At 33.6% G+C, this 16,587-nt stretch overlaps 1 protein-coding gene across 3 annotated transcripts; it reads left to right on the top strand.

Moving 5' to 3' along the window:
• Window positions 1–5,402: 5,402 nt before the first annotated feature.
• On the top strand, window positions 5,403–16,301 carry LOC132703652 (sterol O-acyltransferase 1-like). 3 transcript variants are annotated; one of them, XM_060673034.1, is made up of 6 exons: window positions 5,403–5,530; window positions 8,803–8,970; window positions 9,028–9,176; window positions 10,329–10,462; window positions 10,516–10,676; window positions 11,162–16,301. In XM_060673034.1, exons 1-6 carry the CDS (start codon window positions 5,496–5,498, stop codon window positions 11,865–11,867), a joined length of 1,353 nt encoding a protein of 450 aa, XP_060529017.1. In that variant the 5' UTR covers window positions 5,403–5,495; the 3' UTR covers window positions 11,868–16,301. The 3 variants fall into 3 exon arrangements, with proteins under 3 accessions (XP_060529017.1, XP_060529018.1, XP_060529016.1); XM_060673035.1 differs by having other exon boundaries at window positions 10,323–10,462; window positions 15,691–16,301; XM_060673033.1 differs by having other exon boundaries at window positions 10,323–10,462.
• The last annotated feature ends 286 nt before the right edge of the window (window positions 16,302–16,587 follow it).

Raw genomic sequence — 16,587 nt, 5'->3', positions numbered from 1 at the left:
ATAATTATAAAAAGTGGTTTTATTTCCAAAATATTCAAAAATAAATTTCAATTTAAAATTAAATTTAAAATTAAAAAGGATCCAGGGCCGGGCGGCGTACCGGCACAATTTATCAAAAATTGCCCACTTTTGTCCATACCTCTTAACATTCTCTTTAATAAATGTCTAGGTCAAGCAACGTCTCCAAAACGGTGGAAAGTGGCCCAGATAGTCCCTATTTTAAAGTCTGGTGATTCTACATGCACCCCTAATTATCGTCCTATCTCTGTCCTATGTCACTTTGGCAAGGTTTTTGAGGCTGCAATTTATTCTAGTAAAGAATAATCCGATCAACATTGTTTTCACAAAAAACGTTCAGTTCTTACAACTTGGTACCGTTCATCCATGACATCAATTTTTCCGTGCGCTGTGTATGCCGATTTTTCCAAGGCTTTTGATAAAATACATCATCCAACTCTGATGCTTAAACTTGGAAATTTCCGTGTGCATGGCGATGTCTTGCAACTATTGCAAAGCTATATTACAGATAGAACTCAGTTTGTTGTTGTCAATGGTAAAAAATTTCGTTGTGCAAATGTTACCTCGGGTGTCCCCCAGGGATCTCATCTGGGCCCTTTACTCTTTAATATTTTTGTTTTCGATGTTGGCCTTTGTTTTTCGGTTCCTATTTATGCTTCTTTTGCCGATAATTTAAAAGTAAAATAAGAGATTCGTTCACATTTAGATGCATTAGGGCTTCAAAGCGATCTTGACGAATTTACTGATTATTGCAGAAACTACAGATGAAAAGAGTTAAGCAAGTAAAAGACATGGGAATTGTTCTTGACTTACAGTTAAATTTAAAGGGCTCATATCGAAATTATTGTCAAAAATGTTTGAGAAATCTGGGCTGAGACTAATGATATATCATCAGAATAGAAAACATATAAAAAAACTTTTTAACGACTTAAACTTTAGATACAACACAGATCGACACAGAAGAAACCGTTTTGATATTGCTTTTCTTTACAAAGTTGTAAATAACCTTGTGGATTCTTCTTTTTGAATAAATTACTTGAGCTTCAACTCTAATCCATATCAGGTGCGAACGAGACTGATATTTTTAGGTAGAATTACTTTTCTAACTCTCCTATAATAAGAGGTGTTCGGATATAGATATAGATATGTTTAACATTAGCTCTTCATGTTTACACAGATTGGAATTTTGAAGTGACTCATATGTATTAGGATTAGTTTTTACATTTAATGTGCAGTTAAAACTGAAATATATATGAGGGACTCAATTTTCTCATGTTACGAAAGAGTTGGTGACAAGAAAACCAACGTTGTTTAGAAAAAATTGTTCTAAGGCATAGTTTATGCAAAATTACATAAATGTAAAAGATCTATGAAAACCAGTTTTCTTCATCTTCACGTAACGCAACAATAGGTAGAATTTTTTTTTTAAATTTATGACTTTAGGTAGTACACACAATTAAAATATATTATATTTTTAATTGTCCAAGAGCTAAAAAAGATGTCGTTGCCCTTTTTCTAAAAATTAGGCACTTATTGCTAAAAGAAGAGTGCGGATATTTAGTAAGTTAGTTTTATTTAATTTTCTTCTCAATTTCCTTTTTTACAACTAACATTAGTCGCTGTCTTATGTTATTTATTTACGTGAGTAAATTTGACTACTAAACTAAATTATTGAGCTATCTTACTCGAACCAGATAAGGTTAGCACCGCAGCTATCTCTATAATTAAAGCATATTTGAAATTAGTTTAGTCTCGTTTTTTGCATGCTATTGAGCTGCATAGTCTTCATTTATTAAAAGAAAATAACAATACGTTAAATTAATACAACAAAAAATTTTATAAAAGCAAAAGAATCAATATATACTACATTGCGAACCATTTAAAATTTCTTAACAAGTAATAGCTATAGTTTAAAGTAGTTTAAATAGTGGGTATAGTTACCTACCATTAATTTACAATTAAGACGGAAATTACAGGGAAAAAGTGCACTGAATCCGTTTGACGAACTTACATTGTAAATGCATTTAGACATATCTATTTATAGATTTGAATAAATTGTATAGTTTGGACCAAATAAAGTTTTAATCAAATCTCTTTCTGGTGCAGTAACAAAGTCTCATAGACATATATCAATAAAAAAATAATTCAGAAAATGATCAAATAAATCTAAAAAAATATTCTGAATCGGATATAATACGAGTCTTGTCAGCAAGAAAGGCGGTACGAATCGGTGAGGTTAAGGAAGCGGGAAAAAGGATAAAAAAAGAGGCAAACGTAACGCTAGTCGTTGTCGGATACCGTGTACAAAAACCAGTGTTCTTAATTTTTAGTTTTAATGTTGGCTGCAAAATCTTGATAAATTTAATACAGGAATCGGCAATCGATTAAAAATTGTGTTGGTTGGCACTACGCGTATTTTGACCCAACTGCTCTTTGAAATTGTGTTTAAACACTAAAGTTTTAACTGCATAAAATTAAAATTAAAATAAAAAATAGGTGTATAAGTCTGCACACAAACACATAATTTGTTTACTTGGTTGGTCGACATTACTAGAATATTTTATTTTAGGGTAGGAATAATGTAGATGTAGGAATAATTTTTAGTATCAGTAAGAAAAATAAATCTGTTTGTTGCTCAGATATTGTAAACATTATTTTTTCAATACAGAACTCAGTAACATAGAGAAGATAAGTAACATAACGGACACTCAATCGATACTGAAGGGTCTCACTTTTAAAATCATATGAACGGGTCAGTATATATTCTGCCTATATTCTGGAAGTAATTTTATCCGGTGCGCAGTATCGACCAAAAGGTTATTTTGAGAATATTGAGGTGTTGTTTTTTATATTATATTCAAAATTTCATAAGTTTTATTTATTTATTTATACGCTTGAACAAATTGCAAGTTAACAAAAACGGAAAAAATTAAATGATATTAAAACCAGATATAAGACCTTTGAACCAACAAAAGTATAGAACTGAAGATAAAGGTTAGGAAAAGTGAAAATTCAACAAAAATCACAACAAACCGAAGTGATCGTTTAACAAAAATCTTTACAAGAACGGAACCTGCCAAAAAATTGGTAGATAATAAGTGTCTTAAACAAACAACTGACCATGAAAGCTATAATTAGAACGTTAATAGTTAGTTCTTCTATTAAGATTAAAGTTTCAATTTTGCAATATCCTGCGATAGTAAAGAAATGAGGATCTAGCAGAAAGTAACTATGTTTCAAAGAATTCTACGCTCTTCTAGTGACAAGACCAAAAACTTTTCAGCTGCTAGACTGTCATTAATTCACTAATCTCCTGCATTCGAATTGTTTATATTTGTTTTAAACGTCAAGGTCCCGCCCAAAGTCAATGTCACCAACACGACAGATCACCAGCATATTCCATTCCAGCGTACACGAGTTACAAAAGAATCGGGAAATAGCTACAGCATAACTATTTGTTATACCAAATCCTAAGTTTTACAATCCATTTATAATAATACTAATAATATGATTCCTAATTGTAACTTAGGCATCAAATAAAACATCCAAGTGCTTGACTAAAGTCAGGTTTTAGCGGAACAGTGTCAATACTGTCAACAGTGTCAAGTTCGTTGTTAATTACATTACTTAATGATAGATATAGAGGACAACTTATTTATGTTGAGGCACAAGCCATTTTTCTCAGAACACAATAATTATAGTTTGCATCAGTTTGTAATAAGATTGCATCTTATTGCATAAGGTTAGAATTGTTCCAAATAAATTGAAATTAGCCACAAATAACAAAAAACGAATTGAATAACACTAACCATTACATTGATAAAAAGATTAAAAATTATAGGACTACAGTGTGGCAATATTAGAGAACTCATTATTAATCCTGTCGAAAGCGATCCTCATTAGTAACAATCGACATCCCATAAGAGAAGGCATGCTGCTCTTCAACATTCAAACCTTTGACAGCTGGTCAGTAACCATTTTATCAAGGAGTCTCCTGTCATGAAAAACCCGATTTGGAGAACGGTTGAAAATATGGTGAAATGAACTAGTTAAAGACCAAACACAATCCTTTTTAAGACTTGCTAGGACATCCTCAGGTCGGTATGAATATATACATTTTAACTTCCGTTCAAACACATCAGTTATACGACCTCATTAATATGAAACTGCGGTTAGTCTACATATCATAACTAGTATAGGGCGACTTAAAATGTTTTTTTACTCCCTTCTGCAAAATTTTTAATTATACACCGATCTAGCGTGCGGAAACTGTTATTTTACGGCCTCAGTCAAATCCTTTCCCAGGGATGCGATCCATTTCGGACATATTACCGCACTGGTCGGATGTTTTCGCACGGTTTTGAATTTTGAGGTTTGTCAATTCTGACTGTCATGTCAGTGAATGAGCTGGTTTGCAAAAATGTACCCAAAACTAACGGTCGTAGAGAAAGTATAATATGCAACACGTTCTGTGAACTTTTTAAGTAAGTTGTTTATTAAACACTCGCTCCGCTCTTACCAAATAGACTCGTAAATCAAACGCCGTTTACCACACTTGTTGCATAATATACGAATTTTCTACTCCCTTTTGTAAAATACCCAATCATACACCGATATGGAGTGTGGAAACTGTAATTTTACCGCGTCAGTTTCGTTTCTCACTGATTCGATCCACTTCGAATATTTCCGGGATATTAACGCACGACTTTGGGAGCAATCGGATGTTTTCGATTAATTACCGCATGGTTTGAATTTTGACGTTGGTGAATTCTGACGTTTATGTCAATGAATCTGTTCGAGTTGTTTAGTAAAAATGTACTCGAAAAATAAGGGTTGTAGAAAAAGTATAGTACGCAACACGTTTGGTAAACTTTTTATTAAACACTCTCCGCTCGTGCCAAACAAACTCGTGACATTTAAGTCACTTGTTGCATAATATATTGTTGTCAAATAGGTTAACATCATATCCACTACTAACAAACTCACGCTGCACAAACATTCTACTATGAATATGACTTGCACGGCTATCAACATGCCTCCAAGAACATTTATGATATTCTTTTAATTGGTTGCTAACCTTGTTTAAATAACTATGATAACATTCAGTCTCAAGACTGTGACAATGATCAACATTTCAACACACTATAGAGAAATAACCATAGTCAGCCGCAATTAAAAGAATTATTTTAATACCCTTACAGCAATTTTATTTCAATGTCAAGAGCATTTTTGCATTTTGCATTGCACATATTAAATATTATTTTTTTATCTAACAAAAACAGTTCCTAAATAAATACGAAGCACCTTGTACATGATGTCGGATGTAAACACGATTAATTAAACGGGTAATTTTCCAATTTAATGGAAATTTTTACGCATACTAGGTCACAATCAGAATGTCTACGAAAATGACAACAATCAATAACTATTGCAAAATAAATATATTCTTATAACGCTTACTGTGTCGAAACGGTAAAATGTATTTACCTAAGCTGGAGCAATCGAAAGATGTGTAAGTAAGAATTTGTTATAAGCGTTTCGACTTTTTTACCGTTTTTACCGAATCGTTGTCCACTCGCAACCTTTTTCAATATATCTGGGTAAACATCGCCTCCGAATTGCAGTGTATAAGCTTAATAATCCTAATTGATAAAATAAAAAAAAAGAATTTAAATCCTAATTTCTTATATAAATCTATATCGAGAATTTTTTCGTTTTCGAAATACAGGATACAAGGTTACAGGAATATTTTTTGAATAAAAAATTGGCAGGAAACTGGTGTTTCTAAGACGAAATTTTTATTTATTTTAGAGTCAAACAGTTCACCTAATTGTTTCGTTATGATTAGTAATGGGAATTTAATTCGTAAGGAACACTAATACTATTGAGAATGAGTATTTTGCTATGAAACAAGTTAATCTCGTCTCGTAAGGGTTTAATGATAATTTATAAGAACTTAATTTAATTTAATTTAAAAATTTATAGTGGCTATTTGGCATAAACATAATAGCATAATTGTTCAAGTTTTATAAAGTTTGTAGCAGACCACAAACGTTAACATTCTAATGGAATACCAAGGGTTCCCCATTTTAGGTTTGAAATTGGGACAGATTAACTCTTACTAATACAAAAGTAAAAATAATTGACAAATTTAAAAGGAAAGAATGTTTCCATTCTGTGCTTGGTTTAGAAAATAATTTCATTTTGCTTTTGTTTCCACTTTCATTATTAAGGGTACAGGTTTAACGGAATGTTTTAAAAATGCACTAATAATATAAAACGGAAGTATTTTGTATAATAAATATAATTTAAAAATACTTAGCATTTAATTATCATTATTTTTTATTATTTTGAATAGTTTCAAGGCAAGATCAAAAATTTGACTTGCCTGTGAATAACGACGGTTAACTTTTAAATTAGGTAACAAAAAAACATTAAAGCCCTCCACTCCAAAGATTAATTAAACAATTGTTTGTCAAATTACACAGGTCTACAAAATTAAACTTTTTGACAGATGTTAATATTTTGAAAACTGGTTTTATATAATTTTTTTAGGCTGAAATTTTATGCATTAATTTGTATCACGTAATTTTTTTGTTGCAAATACTGAAGAAAAAAAAACGATATTTCTAAAATCTTTTTTTTTTCAGTAAAAATGTGGAATCCTAGTTAATAAACGTGAAAAAAAAAACTACACTCACGCTTTTTTGAGTGAAATCTTTGTCTTTTTGCCAGAAAGCTGCATTGTCCGGATATTGGGCTGTGTGTCCACCATCGTTATGCCTTGGTGTTGCCGTTCCATTTCCTTAATGTACTGGCAAAACCTCTCTCCAAGATTTTCAGTAAAATAGTTCAAGTGTTCAAGTTCATATTACAACCTAGACGGCGAAAGTGTTGTAACATAATTTGAGCAATACTCTCGTAGTTTTCATCCTTACCAATTACTTCTTGAAATGAAACCCAGGTTTGTCTCGACATTAGATCTCGTGTTTTGGAAAATCCTTGTCTTTGCATAATGTTCTTATCTGCGGTCCAACAAAAATATCTTCTTTTATCTTGTCATCAGATATGGCTGAAAATTTTGCGCACAAATATTTGAAACACTATTCGTTTCTGTCTAGGGCTTTAACAATTTTTTTTTAGGCTTGTTCTAGAGGGCCATTCTATATGAGTCTAATGTGTATCTCTTGCCCGACTCTCCCATTCACAAATAAATATTCTTGGTAGATTATTTTCTTCAAAAGAAGTCATACATTTTCAAAGGTTTCTTTTAAATGTACCGAACGTGCTGAGGAAACTGAGGTCAGTTCCTTACTATTGAGCGATAAAACGCCGCTTAAACTACGTTTACTTGAGTCAGGAATATTGTTACTAGTGGTCCATCCGAAGTAAAATATTGACATACACATACCTCTTTTTCGCGATCTCCGTAAAAGCATGATGTGACGCCAGATACTAGTAAATGCTGATTACGAAGTCTGGATGTATCCTTTCGAAGGTGCAAATCTCTAATTAAATCATTTAATTCGCTCTGGTTAAAAACTTCGGGCTCTCTGATATCTGGTGTGAAATCTAAGTCATCTGGTCCGTATTAGTTTCCTCTGATTATGACGATAGGACGTTTTCTAGTTCTATTGGGGCGGTAGGTATCGGTACATATGGTCCATGAGGTCGAATAGCAGAGTCTAGTTTGGGATACGCAATTTGTTTCTTATTTTTTCTCTTGAATCCTTGAACATTACACGAACAAAAATAACAATCATCGCTGTGATTCCTAGGTTCTCGTCATACCATAGGAACACCAAAAATTAAACATTTCTACCTATCTTTCAGTTCAGTTCAGTTCCTTAATGCTTCAACGCAAACGGAGCAAACAGTATGAGGAGCCCAGAACTTGTCTTGGTCGCTAATTTTTACACCAAAATAAGCATGGTATACATTTTTCATAAGGGAAGTTATAGTTTGCCTTTGCTTTACTGCGCCATGACTACCACAGATATAACAACAGTTATTTGGATTGTTCACACAATGTCTTCTTTAAAAAAAAAAACAAAACAGCCGCGAATACAGTAGTGCGCCGACCAATACAACCACACTGCGCATAAGCAGGTTATAATTCTGTATTGACGCTTCTGCTCCAACTCTGTTGCTTTGCAGAGAAATCTAATATTATCCAGTGTTGCCAAATCACATTTAATCTCAAAAAAATCAATTGTTTTAAAAATCATGCCTAACAGGGAACTAACATATTCATGTCATAGGTTAATATATTATATTTATATATCAATATATATAAAAATAAAATAACATTTTTTAGATATAGAGCGCTATAAGAAAATTACGCGATAGAGACAAATGTGGCGTTTTTTGAAAAAGGGCCGCCAAAAATATTCAAATAGGGGAACAGCTTTCAAACATCAAAATCACTGTTTTATTGACCTACATTTAAAAAAATACATTGGGTGAAACGTAATTCTTTTCTATGAATATGTTTGCTCTGGCTATATTTATTTCTCTATCTGTTTAGTTCAAACGGCTCTTTGCTAGTAAAATGGACTACAATATATTATTAATAGTATCATGGCAGTAATTCCACTTTATTTAGTATAGTTAAATAAGAACAAACGTTGTTCAGATTTTCACATAAATATATTTAAATGACAGCTGTTTCGGCAACACCGTGTCTTTATCAAATAGGCATTTGATAAAGGGCGCCCCCCTTTAATACCAATCCCATCGCAAAGTGACGCAATATAGGTTTAATGCCTGATATACTAATTTTAGCCAAACAAAAGTGAAATCTCTACCGGAAAAAGAATTCCAAGTAAGAGAATCCCTACTTACCGAACTTTTTAAAAATCCTCATGTAAAAACAGTTCAGCACATCTTTGTGGCAACATTTATAGGTTTGATGATGAACACCGTCGTCAATGATTATCGCGAAAATGGAAAGTAAGTAAGTACTTAAGTAAGTGACATTTTTTCACGACGTTGGTTTTGTTATTTTAGAGTTAGATGTGGAATTCACCTAATAACGCAGAGTTTTGGAAAAATAACAGTGGTCGCCGGAATTTGGCTACTTTTAAACTTTATGGCAACTTTGTGTTACGGTAGTTTTAAATTGTGGGCCGTTCTTAGGCTATACTTTGAGCCTAAATGTGAGTATTTGAGCATATCAGTTTTTGATTATAAAAATATTAATACTAAGAATAGTAGCAAAAAAAATAATAACAATAAAAAAGATATATATATATATATATATATATATATATATATATATATATATATATATATATATATATATATATATATATATATATATATATATATATATATATAAGTGAGATTTTGGCGAAACGTCTGCAGGATTCCAGTCGGATGCAGGATTCCAGTCGGAGTTCAACGAGCGAACGGATGATATCCCGGAATATAGTGTCATCATATATATATATATATATATATATATATATATATATATATATATATATATATATATATATATATATATATATATATATATATATATTCTCACGTATTGATTCACGGATGGAAAAATGTGATGACACTATATTCTGGGATATCATCCGTTCGCTCGTTGAACTCCGACTGGAATCCTGCAAATCCTGTAGGATTCCAGGAAAACTGTGTTCGAAGTGTTTTCGGAGCGCGAGCATTGAAGATGCCAAGTGAGATTTTCGCGAAACGTCTGCAGGATTCCAGTCGGAGTTCAACGAGCGAATATATATATATATATATATATATATATATATATATATATATATATATATATATATATATATATATATATATATATATATATATATATATATATGATGACACTATATTCCGGGATATCATCCGTTCGCTCGTTGAACTCCGACTGGAATCCTGCATCCGACTGGAATCCTGCAAATCTTGCATCCGACTGGAATCCTGCAGACGTTTCGCCAAAATCTCACTTGGCATCTTCAATGCTCGCGCTCCGAAAACACTTCGAACAGTGTTCGGAGTGTTTTCGGAGCGCGAGCATTGAAGATGCCAAGTGAGACTTTGGCGAAACGTCTGCAGGATTCCAGTCGGATGCAAGATTTGCAGGATTCCAGTCGGATGCAGGATTCCAGTCGGAGTTCAACGAGCGAACGGATGATATCCCGGAATATAGTGTCATCACATTTTTCCATCCGTGAATCAATACGTGAGAATATATATATATATATATATATATATATATATATATATATATATATATATCTTGCCTCCGCTGATAATACAATAAAGTAACTTTAAATTTTTTTATTTTTAAGATGCAGTGCTTAAGATTTTAGACTATAGTTTTTTGTCGTTACTGGTGGGTTATTACATTTTATCATTCAAGACGATTTCAATACTAGTGGAATACTTTGATTTGCCTATTGCGTCATCTGCGATCGTCTGCGCCGAACATGTAAGAAAATTCCCGCAAAGAACAAATCTTTGTGTTATTTAATTCCGTTCTAGACCAGACTTATAATGAAAATCCATGCGTTCGTCAGAAGCAACGCACCGAATGTTCTCAAATTCAAAGTCCACAGCGACCAACAGCTCATTATTGCAAACCTTTCCCATTTTATTTATTTTTTGTTTGCCCCTACGCTTGTTTACCGGGATCAATATCCCAGGTAAGTTAGCATTGGTATTAAAATATACATAGCAATTTTATTCGCAACCTAAATAAATTAGTAACCATATTTATTTGATACTACTACTGATATACTCTTCGTCATAGCGCATCAGAACGCACCGCGTCGCAGCAATCTGTTGTTAGCTTTACATTATCTACAAAAAGTCTAACCAAGATATAAACTTGTCTTATTGGAATGACTTAAAGAATTGCCCCGGTTACACATTGTATACTTAGAGGTTTAATCAATTCAAAAGCTATTACAGTCAATTTATGGTAAATATGTTCAGCCTTTTTTTATGTGATAATAACCTTATACTACTGATTCAATGTCTTTTTTTAAATTTAAAACATGTACTTGTGTTGGTCTGGGCGATACAGATTGCGAATTTTCATCTTATTACTCGTTACTACTTCCTTAAAGTTTTCTGTGGTCTTTCTTAATTCGTTCTTTAGAGTTTTAAAAATTGCGTTTATTTTTAGATCAGAAACCATCCGATGGAACTTCATTTTTAAACGAATCGCTGAAATTATTACTGCGATATTTTTCTACGCCTTTCTCGTAGAGAAATACATGATCCGACCGTATAAGCGCATAGGACTGCAGAAGTTTACTCGCAGTGAAATAATTCTTTCCATTTTTGAGAGCAGTGCATGCGGGCTATTATGCTTGCTATGCATATTCTACGTAGTACTACATTCAGTGCAAAATTTAGTGGCAGAACTGTTGCGTTTTGGTGATAGGTTGTTTTATAAGGATTGGTGGACGTCTACGAACTATGCCGAGTACTTGAGGACATGGAATGTGGTGGTTTACGACTGGTTATATACGTACATCTACAAAGACATGTACAGATTTATTGTGCCGGGGAACAAAATTGTTGCCCAGTACACTGTGTTTATGATATCAGCTATAGTTCACGAATGGGTACTTACGTACACTTTTCACTTTTTTTTCCCTGCTTTGTTTATCCTGTTTCTATTCTCGGGTATCGTTATGACATACTTTCGCACTCCCAAATTGGATATAATAAACGTAATATTCTGGTACGTGTTAGCATTGGGGAGTGGGTTTCTTATCAGTTTATATTCCATGGAATACTTCGTAAGAATCAACCTTCCAGTGGAGAATCCTATGCTATGGGAAAAGTTTATTCCTAGACTCTATACTTGCGATTGTATCGGTTAGCCGTTTTGTTTTTACTTGTTACTAAATTGAATTCACCAATCACCTAGTTCCAAATTTATGTATAGGCAAAGTTTACAGAATATTTATTCTCGTCAATCTGTTTGTGGAGTTAGATATTGAGTGCGCACAATAGTGAAAAAATGAAGAAATCTAGTGTTTCGATGAATCGATTTGATAAATTTTATTTATGCCATCGCTTTACTGCAGCGTAAATGGCTGTATTACAAAATAATATAGGTAATGTTTTTGTGAATGGAACCCGTTTTTGTTAAAAAATGTTTAATCCAGCATATTTGTAAAAAATACTATCTTAATTAGCGGGTATTCTGCTTTTATTATTTTCCTATCTTTCGACCACTACCGAACTTCCACAATCACCTTCAGTTCCTTTGCGAAGGTGGATTGGAAGGATGTGAATTTATTGCGGACTCGCTATCAAAAACCAAAGTCGATAAGACCTCGTAATTTAATGAAGCTTACCCTAACACTTCTCGCAACAGTTCTTTTAGAATTCTTATGAGGCCCCTTACAAAAACCACACACCATGAACCTGTGGGAGGATTATAAGGCCATTTAATAGGTTCGCTTATTTTATTAAGGCCAAATCTCGCAAGTGTGCCATTAGTGCCGATACGATTTGTTCCATTATCACTGTAGATAGTCTTCGGTCGGTCGCGTCGAGCAATAAAACGTCTCGACGCTTGAAGGAACCCCGTTACTGACAACACCAATATACAAATTCAAGTTTTCTCTCATGTTTTAAAGTATAGCGGACCAACAATATCAACCTTGTTTGAGTTGTATTTGCATTAAAGGGTTTACTATTCTGTTTCCTACGGATTACACATCTAGAGATTACAGATTTTATTGCTCGTCGCCCACCCAATATCTAGTACCTTTTTCTTAATATGCAGGCATTGTATCCCTGTATGTTTTGGAAATATTAATTGGCTAACCAATCGGTGCTTTGAAGGCAATATTGTGGTCTAAATCTAAAACATTCTAGATAATACCGGTTATTTACTACATCTTAAGAGCAATACACCATTCTTGTCTATAAACATGTCCTATTGCATTAAATTCAAGTTTTTTGTTCCTATATCTTAAGTTGTACAGAAATCGGAATATCCAGACAATCGAATTTTGTATACTTTGAGAAGTAATTAAGATGCCACTTCTCTGAGGTCATAAAGCCACTGTAATTATTCATTAGGGTAGTAATTGTTAAACTTTTTTTATTCTCTTGGATAACCTCTTCTTCAGCGATTCGTACAGTATTTTAGTGGAACAGCCCCAAGATGGCAAATCGACTGGGTTTGATAATCTTGGAAAATGGTGCCAGCTTTCAGTAGTTGTTGATTTTCTAATTTCATCTACTCTATTCCAAACAAACGTGGCCCGTTTTTTAATATTTTGAACCCAAAATAACATAATGCCATAATCCGTACAAAAATAGGCTTGATCATTGAATCTCAGATTTTTCTTCGCTTTTTAAATAGTCGAACACCTATAACTGCAGTCATTATCTGGATATTGTTACTTTTCTGGTGCTCTTTTGAATTTCGCTGCTACCAGATGAAGAGAAACACTTACATTAAATCGAATATCTCTCAAAAATACGACAGCGGCATAAGAGTTCTTGCCAGAGTCACAAAATGTATGCCCTGTCCATTGCTCAGCGTCACCAGTTCCAGGGCAAATTCATCTGAAGAAGAACGAAAATTAATGGCTATTTCTCCTTCAACTGGCGTATTCCAGTATAAAGATTTCTGGAAAGCGTGCTTGGAAGCAAAATGGAGGGACAAATAAATCTTATCGCGTCAAAAATACGCTGAGCCAAAGAGAGAATCAACCTTTTCGTAATCGGTTTATCCAGCAAGTAGTCAAATTGTGTGTTAGCCATACTTATGCCTTAAGTATCTTTAGTCAGCTAGGTCAATCCAAGGACCTTGGTGTCAAAATGAGAATCCGTTTCTCGAATTTGATGAGTATACTCCCACCAATTGCCGTCTGCCATTACCAAGGACAACTTCAGAATAAACTTCTGCATCGTCTTACAGAGTCGTCCACATAAAAGCTCTTAGATAGCTTCAGGATGGTTCCTCTAAAATACGGAACTTGTCCTGATTCACTTAGCCTCACTCGTTATCGCCAGATAGTGCTCTAGGGTAGCTGTTTATACCAAAAACCACAACTGTGATTGTGTGATTTTGGAAAAAAGTCTTTCTTATGTGAGAAATTACCCCTATCTTGTTAGTTTTAAAATCTAAGTTATATTTTAGGAAGCATTGATTCAAAGAGGGACTGTTTTTCTCTTTAGCTGAAGCGTCGAACACTGACTTTATCTTCGTGGTAAAATTAATTACATCTTTGATAACACTGGCCTGTATGGTAAATAATGTTCTTCGCAATGAGATCCTTGTTTGTATACTTCTTCTATAATATTCGCTTCAAGCCAGAAATTATCGGTAAGAAAAAATCTTTGGCGGTCAAAGCTATTTCTTCACGGGTTTTTTGCTGCACAGGGTCCGTGGTTCCATAATGTTTTTAGTTCCATAGGGAGGCAAGTTCTTCACGAAGAGGAACAAAGCTGTCATGAAGGTAGTATCCGAACATTCTTGAGGTCTTTTCTCCATCAAGGTCCATCCTCATATCGTTTCCATTGCTACTAATCCATAAGACAAAACGTACCTTCTGCCTGTATATAACCTCCCAGTTACATCTGATCCAATTAATATTTCAATGGAGGTTTGTTTTTAAAGAAAGTTTTTAGCTTTGAAGCCATTAGCGCTGTCGTGAAAACCACTACAAAATACGCATTTTACTGCCGTGGTATTATTTCTTACGTTAGTAACAGTGGGTGACAAGTCTACATTCATTTTAGTGTTGTCCGCAACGGTTTTATTCCGTCTAAAATCTCTATTATTTCGATAAACTAATCCAAAACCTTTTACCGCTAGAGAAACATACTGCTCGTGCTCTACTTTGTTCTTTAAAAACAACATATGGCTTTTTAGACGGCTCTCTAGGGTGGATTCCCCTTCACCATTTTGCTCATTGGACCCAATTCTATCTGACGAGGACCCTTGCCAAATACGAAGCAAATCCGATGGAAAACATGATTCAATTAGTGGAACCAGTATGGCAGCGTATTTATCAGAGGTCATGCCAAGCATTTGTAACGCCCGCAATTAAGTATCTATTTTATCGTACGACAGTGAAAGCTCTATTTTATTGCCAGACGCAGCGTTGCTAATTATTTATTTTAGTAACTCGCGCAGATGAACTTCTATTTGAAGATCGTCCCTGCCAAAACACAGTTTCACACAGTCTATGATTTTTTAATAGTCACTAGCCGTGGCGGGAAAACTCTACTAATTGCTTAGCCCTACTATCGGAAATTGTAGCCTAAATTAAATATTCGACCTTATCGCTTAGGGCAATATCGGGGTCATCGTGAACTTCTTTAAATTGTGATCACAATGACACCCAATTTCTAATGTGTTTTCTATTCTAATACTTGAATTTTCGCTTACCTTGCATGCAGATATTAATTTCTGATATATGAGAGCTCACCTCATTTGAATCTTGTTTCAAAATATGATTGCATCGCCCTCACTCCAGTTTCCGAATTAACGACGGTTCGAAATGTATACCATATTTTCTTCAACAAATACTGCTTTACAGACACTTATTGAGTAACTTTTCAAAAAATATATTCTGGCAAAAAACGTTGCGTATATCTGACAAAAAAATGACAATCAAAATCAATCTTCAAACTTCTTCAAATCTTCAAACCATGGCAATTTGTTTTCTCTTTCAGACCACCAATATGTCTGCATAGGGGCACTATAAACTAAAGTCTCTTATCGACACAGATGAAACATTTAATAACCCATAAATAAGATGGTTTCCTTAAAGGTCGAAGCGCCATTAGTAACTTAGCTTGATCTACACACAATTCACTGCAAAAGCTATAGACGACAGAAGGTAAGTAGGTGTAGTATACACGGACTTCTCGAAGGCCTTTGGCCGGGCGAACCACATTGTACCACATTGAATCACATTAAACTGAGAACTTTTGCATTCTATGATGGAAAATTCATAAAATCATATCTGTGTAACAGAATACAATGGTTAGTAGCGGCGTTCCCCGGGATAGTAATTTGGAGCCAGTGATTTTATTGTTTTTTATTAATGATGTAGTTGCTAACAATGCTAACAACATATTTTTTTAGTATTTTTTAAATAAAAAAAAATTTGGTTCATATTTTTTGCTAGTTATGATAAAATACTTTCCTTGCATAGCAAGTAATTTTTCACAACATTTTGGGTGTACCTTAAGTTAGTTGGTGAAAGGTAAATAATAATTAATATAAAATTTGACGAAAATGAAGGCGACAAAAGTAAAACAATAAATTGTATTTAAAAGTGTTTTATTTTATTTTATTTCAAAAAGGTGTATTTAACGGTATTGTATTGTATTCTATTTAAAAAAAAAACATTAAACACACATTTTAGTACGATAATAATAATTAAAATTATGCCTTAATAATTTATAGAATATCCAATATTGAGAATTACCTGCTAGCAACGGCGCAGCATTGACTCTATCAACTTTTGAGTGACATTTTCTGGAAGATTTGTCCAAACTTCATTAATTTTATCTATCAACGATTGTTTATTTGGAAACATTTGTGTACGAATGCGACGTTCTACT

This window comes from Cylas formicarius, unplaced genomic scaffold (assembly GCF_029955315.1).
Source record: "Cylas formicarius isolate icCylForm1 unplaced genomic scaffold, icCylForm1.1 PGA_scaffold_6__28_contigs__length_40554024, whole genome shotgun sequence".
NCBI classification, from domain to species: domain Eukaryota; kingdom Metazoa; phylum Arthropoda; class Insecta; order Coleoptera; family Brentidae; genus Cylas; species Cylas formicarius.
Note: the sequence above shows the minus strand (reverse complement) of the source record. Positions and strands in the feature narration are given on the sequence as shown.

Coding starts and splice junctions, on each gene's coding strand:
- LOC132703652 (XM_060673033.1), top strand. CDS start 5,496: ATGTATTTACCTAAGCTGGAGCAATCGAAAGATGT. Junction 5,531..8,802: donor CTGGAGCAATCGAAAGATGT/GTAAGTAAGAAT, acceptor TACTAATTTTAG/CCAAACAAAAGTGAAATCTC. Junction 10,677..11,161: donor TACCGGGATCAATATCCCAG/GTAAGTTAGCAT, acceptor GTTTATTTTTAG/ATCAGAAACCATCCGATGGA.